Here is a 13,027-nt window from a genome sequence, read left to right as displayed (position 1 = left end):
ACATTTTCAAGCATCCCAGAGATGATCTTCTGGAAATTAGCTGTCATGGTAGAAGGACCTCCTCAAACGAAATGTTAGAGTGTAGAGTTTAGGATTAATCCAAACTTTTTTGGATAATGGCAGAAGGAAATGGCTTTATATAATTAATGACTATTGAGCAAATTTTAAACCGTTATTTACCTTGAAATAGCAGAGGAATTTCTATAGTGCATATACATGTACATACACATATTAGTGCTGTCAAATCGATCGCATACAAAATAAAAGTTTGTGTTTGTGTATAATTATGTATACAGTGTATATATATATATATATATATATATTTACACACACATGCATATAAATATTTAAGAAAAAAAATTATATTTACAATTTTTATTAAAAAAAAATTAGGAAATTAATATGTGGTAATCTATGGGAACCATGAATTATGTATACTATTGATTTTGTAATTATTACAGATGGATGAAGTGTTCTAGATCAGTGTTATATGACCAGTTTTATGGCGGTGTGTTTTTGCAGGTGAAGAAGGTTCTTTCTTTGAAGATGGGCTCCAACCAGGCAGATCATAAAGGTCAAAGTGGCCTGTGCTTTGCTATGGATTGGCTCCATGTCAAGCCACATAACCTCTTGGCAGCCGGCTTCTATGATGGTGATGTCATGTTTTGTCTATAGGTTTTTTTCTTCTAAAGAGAATTGTAGAATGTAAATATCTTGCAATATTTTACGTTTGTGAGGTTTCACTTCACCTTCTCTTTTCCAGGTCTGGTTGGTTTGTGGGATATTGCTAGTAAGTCTACACTACTGAGAGTCAGGTCTCCAGATGGAGTTGTGTCTCTCTTCCCTTACCATTGTTTTCATGCCCATGACGAGAACATCCGAACCCTGAGCTGGTGCAAAGCCTCGAGGTGAGAATCATCTGTAGTGTAGTAGTCTGATATTTTGGTGTGGACTTGAGGTTGGCTTTATTTGATTGGTAAAGATTTCTTCCGAACATGGCTGGCTACAATTTTTTGAAAGAAATAATTTAGCAAGAACACATTATTTTGATCAAGTGTGACAGTGACATTTATAATGTCACAAAAAAAAAAACGGTTTCAAATAAATGCTGTTCTTTTGAACTTTCTATTCATCAAAGAATCCTGAAGAAATTGTATCCACAAAAATATTATGCAGCACAACTTATTTCATCATTGATAAGAAATGTCTCTTGAGCACCAAATCAGCATGTGCATATTATAATTATTTTTGAAGGATCATGTGACACTGAAGACTGGAGTAATGATGCTGAAAAGTTTTACTACCACAGATATAAATTACATGTTAAAATATATTAAAATAAAAAAACTCTTTATTTTAAATGTTGAAATAATATTTCACAGTATTGCTGCATGACTTAAAGACCCCAAACTTTTGAATGGTAGTGTGTGTTTAATAAAGGACATTCTTGACCTTACCAGATTATAAACTTTTTGTTATGCTAACCTAGTATTTTTCATTGTTATTCGAGGTGTATTTAAATAGCATGAATACCATACAGCTAATGGCATACATGAATATCAAACAGCCGCCCATGGAGTTTTCTCATTTAGCAACAGAGAAGCAGTCTATATCAAATATATTTCAGCATCACACATTGTTTCAGCATCAGTAGTTTCAATAGCCTGTTCTTAGCATTTAATTTTAGAGCGCTGTGACCTTATAAGAGACTGCTGTAAGTGGCATTAGAGAAGTTCATTTGGAAAATGACACCCTATCCCACTGCCCCACAGGGGGCTAGTGAAACCAAGTGGAGATTTCTTCTGTTTTGATGAGTTTTTTTCCTTCTTGTGCTTTAGGCTCTTAAAATGTGACTTCTGTAGAATTCAGACACACATAAACCTCAGAAAAAGCTTAAGTCTCAGTGCGTCGTTGCTCTGAAGGGTTGCGATTTTTATGCGTTCACTAGGGCTGTGCGATTGAAATGTAATTTATTTCAATTTTGGTTTTCAACGATTATGAAAACAAGATAATTGAGGTATAACGATTATTGTGCCGCTGTCACATTCCGTCCAGAGCACCTTCCTTTACTTCACTCCCTAAAAGCCCAAACTTAACATCCAAATCAGCCAAATAAGTGAGTGTTGTAAAATTCAGTCTGCTGTTGCTAAACTGCTGGATGTGTTTTTTGATATTAAAAGCACATTAAGCCGCAAAAGAGATGCTGTTCCCTAGGCGGTGTACACACAAAAATGTCAAAATGCCTTTTTGGAGAGTATTCGCGTAAACACAGTGGATTATGTATTAAGTAAACCTACACAGTTGAAAAAGAAAATGCATGTGCAACAGCATATTGGATCCGTGCATTAGCTCTTAAAGTGACAGCAGCCTAATATTCCTGCTGCTGTCTGTCTGTCACGTCCTCTGTGTCTGTCCTTGGACTTTTACGTTGCGGTGTTTCCTGTGCTTTATTTTGTAGTTATTTTTTTGTTTTTCTTGTTGGTTAGTTCTTTGATTAGTCTTCCCTCTGTGTGTCTTGTTAACTTGTTAAGCTTGTTTGCCCCTGCGTATTTAAACCCCTGTGTTTCCTGTGTTCTTTGTCAGATCCTGTCCTTCTATGGATGTTACTTGTGCTCACTTGTTGACAGTTTTGTTTGCTTTCCCGAGCCGTGTCTGGATTTATCAGTTTTGCCTGATTTACTTTTATGTTTGTTTGAATAAATGTTTGCTGCATCTACTCCCATTCCTCTGAAACAGCCACTGTTACACTGTAATCAAAGGGTTAATTCACCCAAAAATGAAAATAATGTCATTTATTACTCACCCTCATGCCGGAACACAAATTAAGATATTTTTGCTGCATAGCCATTAATGACTTTTCCTCTATCAAGATCCATTAATGTACTAAAAACATATTTAAATCAGTTCATGTGAGTACAGTGGTTCAATATTAATATTATAAAGCGACGAGAATATTTTTGGTGCACCAAAAAACTAAATAACGACTTGTATAGTGATGGCCGATTTCAAAACACTGCTTCATGAAGCTTCGGAGCGTTATGAATCAGTTATTTAGTTTTTTTGGTGCACCAAAAATATTCTTGTCGCTTTATAATATTAATATTGAACCACTGTACTCACATGAACTGATTTAAATTGTTGTATTCAGGGCTTGACATTAACACCCGCCAACCCGCCATTTGCAGGTGGATTTCAGCAGTGGCATATCACACAGTCGCTCGCTGTTATAATCGTGTTGTGCATTATAACCAATCACACGCGATTCTGTTGAGTTAATGAATGCAATGGCTAATAATCAGAGGTGTTCAGATTAGCCAGAGTTTTGTTCAGAGCGCACTCTCACTCACTAAAATCTGCACACTCATAATAAACAACAAAGCAGAGATGTACGTGCAATGCATGTAGGAGTAAATAAATAACAATGGTGATAAGACACTCCCGTGTTTGTCATGATGGTTCTTGACTGACTGTGACCCGCCCTCACTGTTGTCTGCCTGTTAAAAAGTCCTGAATCCACTTTACAAGAGTGAGGTTTACACCCATGTTTGTCAGCTTTTCTATCAACATGTGTCACTGGATGGTATTGAAAGCTGAAAAGAAGTCTGCAAACAGGATGTGTACATGAGAGGCAGGTGTTTCAAGGTGTTTGTAAATTCCATTTAGGAGGGTTGAAAAAGCATCTTCCACACCCCTTTTCTCTCTATAAGCAAACTATAATGTGTCCATGTAGGCTTGGGCTTGTGGTTTTAGACGATTTAAAAAAATCCGCTCAAAACACTTCATAGCAACAGAAGTGAGTGCCACTGGTATAAAATCATTCAGTCTAACTTGTTTGGGTTTCTTAGGAAGTGGTCAAATTTCCGCTGTTTTCCATATCTTCGGGACTCTGTGTGTGTCAAGTGATTTCTGAAACGGTCCTCTGAACACCGGGCTCAGTTATTCTTTGCAGCTCTTTAGTATGGTGCCTGTCAGGGCCGGCAGCTTTCCATGTCCTTATGGGAGAAGAAAAAGACATATAGCCAACAACAAATTTCCTAACAATAAAATTGTGGCCAGTGAAAATGGAAATATTGGAAAACCACTAGCCACAGTGGCTGTTGAGCAAAAAAGTTAATTTCAAGCCCTGGTTGTATTTATTTGTCCGTTTTGTTTGTAATTGGTTTCTTTGTTCTTATTGTATTACTGACTGTTTACTTAGTGTATGTAATTACACTCTTATGTAACAATTTTTAAGATATTTTTCTTAAATTAATTAACAGTATTAGTTTTTGCTTAAGTATATATAATTGTGAAATTTCATTGACATATATAATGACTCATATCGTGAAATGAGACTTTAATCATATCGCCCTCCAATAATCGTGTTAAATAATCTTGATTTCAATATTGACCAAAAATAATCATGATTTTTGCTGTAATCGAGCAGCCGATGCACCCAATTTCAAGCAAGAGGGCTTGAGGGGGATCAGCTGTCTCTTCTGCCCTTTTACTGTCCAGATGCTCAGAGGAGAGCATCTGGAGTCAAAATTGCATTAAATTGATCAAAAGTGACTGTAAAGACTTTTATAATGTTAAAAAATATTTATATTTCAAATAAATACTGTTCTTTTGTACTTTCTATTCAACAAAGAATCCTGACACAAATGTATCAGTTTCCACAAAAAATATTATGCTGAACAACTGTTTTCAAAATTAGCACCAAATCGGCATATTAGAATGATTTCTAAAGGATCATGTGACATGAAAATTCAGCATTGCCACCACAGGAATAAATTATATTTGAACATATATTAAAATAGAAAATGGTTATTTTAATGTCAAAATATTTCACAATATTCGCTTTAACTTTTGAACGCTAGTGTACTGGGAGAGTGAATATCTTTAAAATTATCAATCTGTAAGTGTGATGAGGTATGAAAACGCATGTTTTTATCTACTGTTGTTGGGCAGTAACTTGTTGGTGACAGTCGGAGATGATCGCATGGCTAAAATGTGGGACGTGAGGAAAACCTACGTGCCTCTTTTGGCAGTAAAGCGCTGCCTGTCCCCTGAAGTGTATTGGCCCCTCTTTTGGAGCGGCTTCCTGATGGCTCAAGAGTGTTGCTTTGCCACGTGAGTCCACAAATTTTTGCTCTTCTGAATATATGATATTAAGTCAGGCATAGTATTTAGATTTTTATTAAATCATCTTTTTCCTTTGCTTTTGTGTAGGTTTGGGCAACATGGAATCCATTATTTCGATTCAGGTTACCTTGGAATTAAGCCTCACTTTGTGTGTCCTAGAAAAGCCACTATTTGGGTATGTTGATGTTTCACAAGATTGTCTTTACATGGTTAAACAGAGTCAAAATTGTCTAATAATGATAAAACGACTCTCTCTTTCAGAGCCTGTCTATGTCTGATTGGATGAATGCTTTTGCTGTTGCGGACAATGGAGGAGATTGCTTATTTAGTTTGCTTCCTGAAATGGATATTGACCCCAGCACTATCAGACGACGGAGATATGTACGTTTCTTTATCATTAATTGAATTCCCGCATATTAGAGCCTTGAATTAACATTGAACATTTTGCTTAATCCCCACAGTCAGTGTACAGGACTGACATGGTCCAGTTTGAATCCGGTCAGAGGCCTGGAGATGAGGAACAGGAGGAGGAAATGGAAAACCCTACAAATAATCCTGGGAAGGAGCCATTGACCTACAAAGGAGCAGTCAGAAAGTACTATCTCCACTTTCACGACTTGGACCTGGTGAGAAACTCAAAAACATGATTTTTTTTGTGCAATCATTGTTTAATTTCATCACCGTTGAGCAGTTTTCTTCATGACACATCTCTGTGCTTGGGAGATGATGTAGGAAAGGAGATTTTGAGAGTATTGATCTTTTGTTGTCACATAAGCTATGTTATTTCACTGTGTCTATGAAGTTGCCTAGTATGTATGTGTTTGCAAGACCATGTAAAAATCCATTAGGGGCCTCACTAATGTGTGTGTGTGTGTGTGTGTGTATATGATCGTGGCAGTGTGTGTATGATCTGTGTGTGATAGCTACTGTGTACTGCAGCCTATTCCACAGATCATTACACGCGGATTGTGCAGGGGCCGTGGCCGGACTGGATTTATTTGCTTAGTTATTTTCCCAGCACACCTGAGCGAGTGCAGGAGACAAAAGTCGAGAGCCCAGGAGTGCTGTCTGCGTGTTAGCGTCGTGGCACCCCTCTCTCTCGTATCCCTTTGAGACTCATCCCGCATCTCATGGGTTATATGTTGATTAAGTTCTGCACCCTTCATTAATTTAAAGTCATACCCGCCTGGAGGCCTACCCCCCCTCACAGAGATGCTCCATCTGTTCTGCCGTCTCACGCTCCAGCGCTCCACCCCCATCCGTCCGTCCATCCATGGCACGCTGCACATGTCCGCTTTGAGGCCAGTGTCTGGAGCAGGCAAGAGCTGTTTGAATTGGGTTAATTGAACTCTCCTCAGTCATCCTTGCACAAACACACAGATTCAGGCAGGAAAAGAACAATGGTCTGAATGATAACACTGCTCTATGACCACTGTTGGATAAACTGCAGTAGTTGGGAAGAGTTTTCTTTTTTAATGCATTAATAGTAAAGCAGAATGCTAGCAACACTAAGGTCATGGGTTTGATTCCCAGGGAATGCATGAATTGATCAAATGCATACCTTAAATGCAAATGCATAAATGTATTAGGCAGAAAATAGAAATTTCAATGTATTGGGTGATATTAGATCGTACACATATATAATAATAGTTTGTGTCTTGTTTTTTTTTATTTAGTCACATTAATAAAAATTATAATAATAATAATTATTATTATTTATATTATTAATACCATACATGTATTGTTTATCGGCCATATCATGAAAATAATTATTAACGGTAGCTGCCCATCTTTAATTCCTAGTCTTCTGAAGCATGGCAATAACCTTGTGTGAGGATTGGTAATTGATTGAACTGAAATCCTTACGCTTTTTGTCATTTTCCTTTAATACCCAAATAGTGTATAAACACAGTCATGTTTAGCTTTCCAAACCTGAGTGACCACCTTTTTTCTGCTGCTGTGTGAACATTGCCAATGATGCACTGTACAGTACAAAAGTAATTCAAACTGTGAGACAGATTGAGACTAGACATACTGGGATTCAGTCGCGATCGAATTATGAGATTGTAAAGTTTTAAACGTGACATGGATTGTAATGTGAAGTAGTTGACTATACCCGCTATAATAAATGGTGGTAACCTTACATTCTATCTAGCGCTCTCTTAAAGGTGCAGTGTGTGGTATTTATGAGGATCTTTTGACAGAAATGCAATATAATATACATAACTGTTTTCAGTGGTGTATAAAGACATTCACATAATGAACCGTAATATTTTTATTACCTTAGAATGAGCCATTTCTATCTACATACACCGCGGGTCTTCTTACAGTGAAGTCACCATTTTGCACCGCCATGTTTCTACAGTAGTCCTAAATGGACAAACTGCTCTACAGAGCGCCAGCTACTCTCTGTTGTCTCAGACGACGACATCTTTGTCCACCGTAGTTTCTCTACGTACTTCGAAAGGGAGGGGTGAGCGGTGGGCGGTTGCCATTCGCAACCTCACCGCTAGATTCCGCTAAAATTTACACAGTGCACCTTTAACTCTGGAGTTGGTGTTCACACCTTGTTTTTTCCTCTCTCTCAGGGGAACTTTGCTAAGTGTGAAAATCGGCCCATGATGAAGCACCTGCATCAAAATGAGGTCAAAGGTGTCGCTAAAGTGGACCAGATGCCATTGAGTGCACTCTACAAGGTGAGATCACATTTATCTATAAAACGGCAAACAAGCCCAGCTGCGGCCCTTGCTGACATCTATTAGTGTAGAGCTGTGAAATACCCTGAAAAACTGGATGCCAGCTGCTTCTGATGCTTGTTTTATGCCAGGATAACCATGTGAAATCCCAGCAGAATTTTTAGTAGTAGTTCACCACCTACTAGACCACAGGTGGGACTACCATAAACCAATTTACACAGAGAGCTGTGTAAATTGTGGCGTACAGATTCTCATATCAGAATACTTACCATGTGATATAAGATTTTGACCCCAAATGTGTTCCACATAAGGTGATCCATCAGCAATCACCTTGATATATTGTTACTTGCTATAGTTGTAGCTATAGTTGTATGTAGTAGTGGAAGCACTGCGAGAGAGAGAGAGACAGAGAGGTGGTGGTGGTTTACTGAGAGTTAAGCAAGAAGATGGACAGAAGCTAATGGCCTGTAAAATTAGGAAAATGTCACTCCGGATCTAGAGTGGATGATGGGAGGAGAACAGGAAAGCGCAGCCTGTGTAGATTGAGATGGTGGGTTTATTTGAAGAACACACTGCGCAATGAAACATTTGATCATGGTTATAAGGATTGTAAGAAAAGACCAGTTGCATTTTATTGATGTACTGGCTTATTTTTATTGCTATGTATAGAGTACATTTCTGATATTATAATTTGTAAAATATGAAAAAAAATAATAATATACAGATCAGGCATAACATTATGACCACTGACAGGTGCAGTGAATAACACTGATTATCTCTTCATCACGGCACCTGTTAGTGGGTGGGATATATTAGGCAGCAAGTGAAAAAAATGTCTTCAAAGTTGATGCGTTAGAAGCGGGAAAAATGGGCAAGCGTAAGGATTTGAGCGTTTGACAAGGGCCAAATTGTGATGGCTGGACGACTGGGTCATAGCATCTCCAAAACTACAGCTTTTGCGGGGTGTTCCCGGTCTGCAGTGGTCAGTCTCTATCAAAAGTGGTCCAAGGAAGGAACAGTGGTGAACCGGCGACAGGGTCATGGGTGGCCAAGGCTCATTGATGCACGTGGGGTGCGAAAGCTGGCCTGGGTGGTCCGATCAAACAGACAAACTACTGTAGCTCAAATTGCTCAAGAAGTTAATGCTGGTTCTGATAGAAAGGTGCCAGAATACACAGTGCATCGCAGTTTGTTTTGCGTATGGGGCTGCATAGCCGCAGACCAGTCAAGGTGCCCATGCTGACCCCTGTCCACCACCGAAAGCGCCAACAGTGAGTATCAGAACTGGACGAAATGGAAGAAGGTGGCCGGGTCTAATGAATCACATTTTCTTTTACATCACATGGATGGCCGGGTGTGTGTGCGTCACTTACCTAGGGAACACATGGCACCAGGATGCACTATGGGAAGAAGGCAAGCCGGTGGAGGCAGTGTGATCCTTTGGGCAATGTTCTGATGGGAAACCTTGGGTCCTGCCATCCATGTGGATGATACTTTGACGTACCACCTACCTAAGCATTGTTGCAGACCATGTACACCCTTTCATGGAAACGGTATTCCCTGCTGGCTGTGGACTCTTATAGCAGGATAATGTGCCCTGCCACAAAGCAAAAATGGTTCAGGAATGGTTTGAGGAGCACAACAACGAGTTTGAGGTGTTGACTTGGCCTCGAAATTCCCCAGATCTCAATCCAATCGAGCATCTGTGGGATGTGTTGAACAAACAAGTCCGATCCATGGAGGCCCCACCTCGCAACTTACAGGACTTAAAGGATCTGCTTCTAACATCTTTGTGCCAGATACCACAGCACACCTTCAGGGGTCTAGTGGAGTCCATGCCTCAACGGGTCAGAGCTGTTTTGACAGCAAATAGGGCACCAACACAATATTAGGTCATAATGTTATGCCTTATTGGTAATTATATATATTTTTTTATTTAAATTTTTTTGTAACACTTTACAATAAGGTCCAATAAGTTAACACATTAACTAACATTCATTAACAATGAGCAATACATTTGTTACAGTATTAATATTTGTTAATGTCAAATAATAAAATATAACTGTTCATTGGTAGTTCATACTTACTGTAGTGTAAACAAAATCTAAAAGTTTAAATATACTCCCTTCAATCCAATTTTGGAAATAACTGTGGCCAAGGAGGAAGTTAAAGGCAGAACTGGATGTCTTCCAGCAGGAGAAGTGTTTATTGTTCAGCAGAGCCACATGCACAGAGCGATTAGAGCTGTGCTGAAATGCTTTATTGCTGGCGGTATAGTGCAGTGACCCACAGAGGACATGCAGGAACAGAAGGTTAAACCGATTAATTAATCTGAGTAGAGATTCAGACCATAAATGTATATACACAGGGGCCAAAATGAACATTAACCAAGAGCCAAATGCAAGCTACTCACCACTTAAGTGATGTGAATGATGCAAATCAGTGACATGCAAACTATCTACTTAAGAAATGTTTTACACTCTCTCTCTCTCTCTCTTTCTCAGGTCCGTTTTAACCCTAACATGGATGCATACAACTGGGTGTTGTCGGGCGGTCAGTCGGGTTTGGTGCGTGTGAACTGTGCGCGTGGACTGAGCTGCTCTGTCATGCTCAAGCAGTTGCATGAGGCTCAAGCCCAGTTCAGCGCCATGTTCCAGTCTCAGGAGCCGGATGACTCTGTGACAACCGTGCGTCACAGCACAGCGGATACCGTTCAAGTGCGCTAGTCTCAGCTCTATCTTAAAATGGATTTTGATGTCGTAATAGGCTGAGACTTTTGGACTTTTATTTTTAGACGACCGATACACCCACTTTTTATCGCTAACTTATAATGAAAGAAGCAAAAACTATTTTGATACAAGCTACTGTACATTCACGTTTTTATATTTTTGTGCGTTTCGTTTTTAGCGCTGTACAGAGAGGGAAATCTTTTCAACTTCTTTGCACTGGTGTGAAGCTCAGACAGGAAGGTTGTGATGTTTTTAGGCTTGTGTGGGCAATGAAATCATCTGTACTTCTAAATACCCGTTTCATTTATGAGAAGCTATATTCTCCGTTACCTCCTGTTCCAGTTCAGTGTTATATTGTGATCAAACATAACAGTCTCTACATGTCGTGCGAAAACATTGGACTGGATCTTTGCTATTTGCTAGCCTGTTCTTTTATCTATCATATCACAATCTGTTGTTTTTACTGTTAGCATTTCTGACCATGAATCTCAATTTTAAAGGAGTAGTTCATCCAAAAATGTAACGCCGTCATCGTGTCCTTTCAAACATGTATGACTTTATTTCTTCCGTGAAACAGGAAAACAGAAATTATGAAGAATGTATTTGCATTTAAGGAAAATGTAAGGTCACCCAAGCTCCAAAATGACACCAAAAATCACCAAAATGTTAATATTAATAAAATCTTTAGAAGCCACACTTTAATTTAATGCAATCTTGCCATTCACTGTCCACATCTACATATATTCAAATATGGAGTATTTAAACACAACGTTAGCTCTGACATCAATGCAAGGTGACCGATCATTGACGATTACTTGTCCAATCACAGTGCCGCATTGTAAATGAGATGAGAGCTACAATGTAGGAGATTATATGGGAATAACTTAAATTTGGGTCTGTTTCTGTTCATATTGAACTACTATTGAAGTATTTCAGTTATATGGACATTTAGTTATATGGACAGCCCAGATCCCCATTTACCTGCATTATATGAAAAAGAGTGCGCATTACATTTGTGAATATTTCTTCTTTTGTGTTTCACAAAAGGAATAAAGTCATCCAGTTTTGAAACGGCACGAGGGATTGCCAAAATGTACATTTTTGGCAAAACTATTCCTTTAATACTGAATCTTGAGCTTTCTTGTCCTTTATGTTGTTATTTCCCCACCCCCATTTAAAGACTTTTCCGGCTTGTGCTTTCTTCTTACTCAGGTTTAGCCAGAGTTGTAAAGGGCGTCATTCTGTTGATAGTCTGCGTGTGAGTTAATGTTGTCCCAGAACAAATAGCACTCATTTCGTTCAGATGCACCTTAATATCTGCCTCATAATTCATGACTTCAATTACATGTGAGGGAATCTAGAGAGGTGCCACTCAGATAAGATTAAATAAAGAAGCTTATTATATGCCGTTTATGTCTGAAGTTGATTTCAATTTAGTGTGTTGATTTAAATGTCTCACTGTAAGGCTCTGGATATGGTAGATTTGAGATGTTTTGTCAGTGAACAGGCATACTTTGTAAACTATATTTCTTTTTAGATTACTGGATTGTTTACAGCTACCAAAAGTGTAATTTTATCTTTCATCATTTCAGATAAATTTGCTCGTTTGCAGTACCACTAATTATCAACTCGTGATGTAATTATTAATGTGGGAGACAGTGCAAGTTTGTTTGATTTACATGATTTTATTACAGCTTACAAAAATCATACACGTTATGTGACACATATAAAATTAAAAGCATGTAAAAATTAAATATCCATCATTCATTTCTATTATATAGTGGTTTTATGTGGTCACATACAGGATAACTGTAAAACATTTACACACAGTACTTCTATAGACAGACAAGTTTATACAAGAAGCACGTTTATATACACATCCACAAATCTGAGGCACGACGAAAATAATCATGTCGATTATTTACAGTTTCCACAGAACAACATTAATGTCTTTCAGTTCATGACACAAAATGCAGAACATGTCAAAAACATGACCAATGATGTCACGCTCTGCTATCAATTTCAAAGCTTTCGTTAGGTTGAGCGCACCTGCATCTGAAATTGATTTTGGATTTATAATGTTCATCTCATCTTTTGAGTTGTGATGCTACATGTGCAATATTAAAATTGGGCTCTCGGACTTTCCCCAATTCTAGCAAATAATATTAGGAGGGTGTTTGCCACTCATTTGTTGTGTGACTATGAAAAATATATGAAATATAAGATGTGTTTTATTTTAAGAATGTTTCTCAGATGTGAGCTTGCATCAACCTTAGATGCCAAAAATGCAAATAGGAAGACAAAACTTGAAAAAGCCTTCCTTTTAAAACACCTTAAAATCAGAGGAAATGTGAACACGCCCTGGTCATTCCTGTTATGCAGTACATTTTCATGTTACCTGTGTTTTAATTATATTGAATAAAATATATAATGGAAGGTTTTTGGAAAATTTGATAATTAATATAAAAAAATGGCAAT

At 38.2% G+C, this 13,027-nt stretch overlaps 1 protein-coding gene across 1 annotated transcript in view; it reads left to right on the top strand.

The window, feature by feature from the left end:
• Window positions 1-12,287, top strand: part of gtf3c2 (general transcription factor IIIC, polypeptide 2, beta) — a 35,393-nt gene extending 23,106 nt beyond the window's left edge. The window contains exons 12-19 of the mRNA XM_079830848.1: window positions 523-652; window positions 764-908; window positions 4,951-5,112; window positions 5,212-5,299; window positions 5,386-5,505; window positions 5,586-5,750; window positions 7,713-7,820; window positions 10,325-12,287. Of these exons, the coding sequence (XP_079686974.1) occupies window positions 523-652; window positions 764-908; window positions 4,951-5,112; window positions 5,212-5,299; window positions 5,386-5,505; window positions 5,586-5,750; window positions 7,713-7,820; window positions 10,325-10,546 (1,140 nt within the window). The 3' untranslated portion in view covers window positions 10,547-12,287. The remainder of the gene's footprint in view (window positions 1-522; window positions 653-763; window positions 909-4,950; window positions 5,113-5,211; window positions 5,300-5,385; window positions 5,506-5,585; window positions 5,751-7,712; window positions 7,821-10,324) is intronic.
• The last annotated feature ends 740 nt before the right edge of the window (window positions 12,288-13,027 follow it).

The sequence above is a fragment of the Gobio gobio genome (genome assembly GCF_949357685.1).
Source record: "Gobio gobio genome assembly, chromosome: 12".
Taxonomy (NCBI): Eukaryota; Metazoa; Chordata; class Actinopteri; order Cypriniformes; family Gobionidae; genus Gobio; species Gobio gobio.
This window is presented reverse-complemented; position numbering and strand designations above follow the sequence as displayed.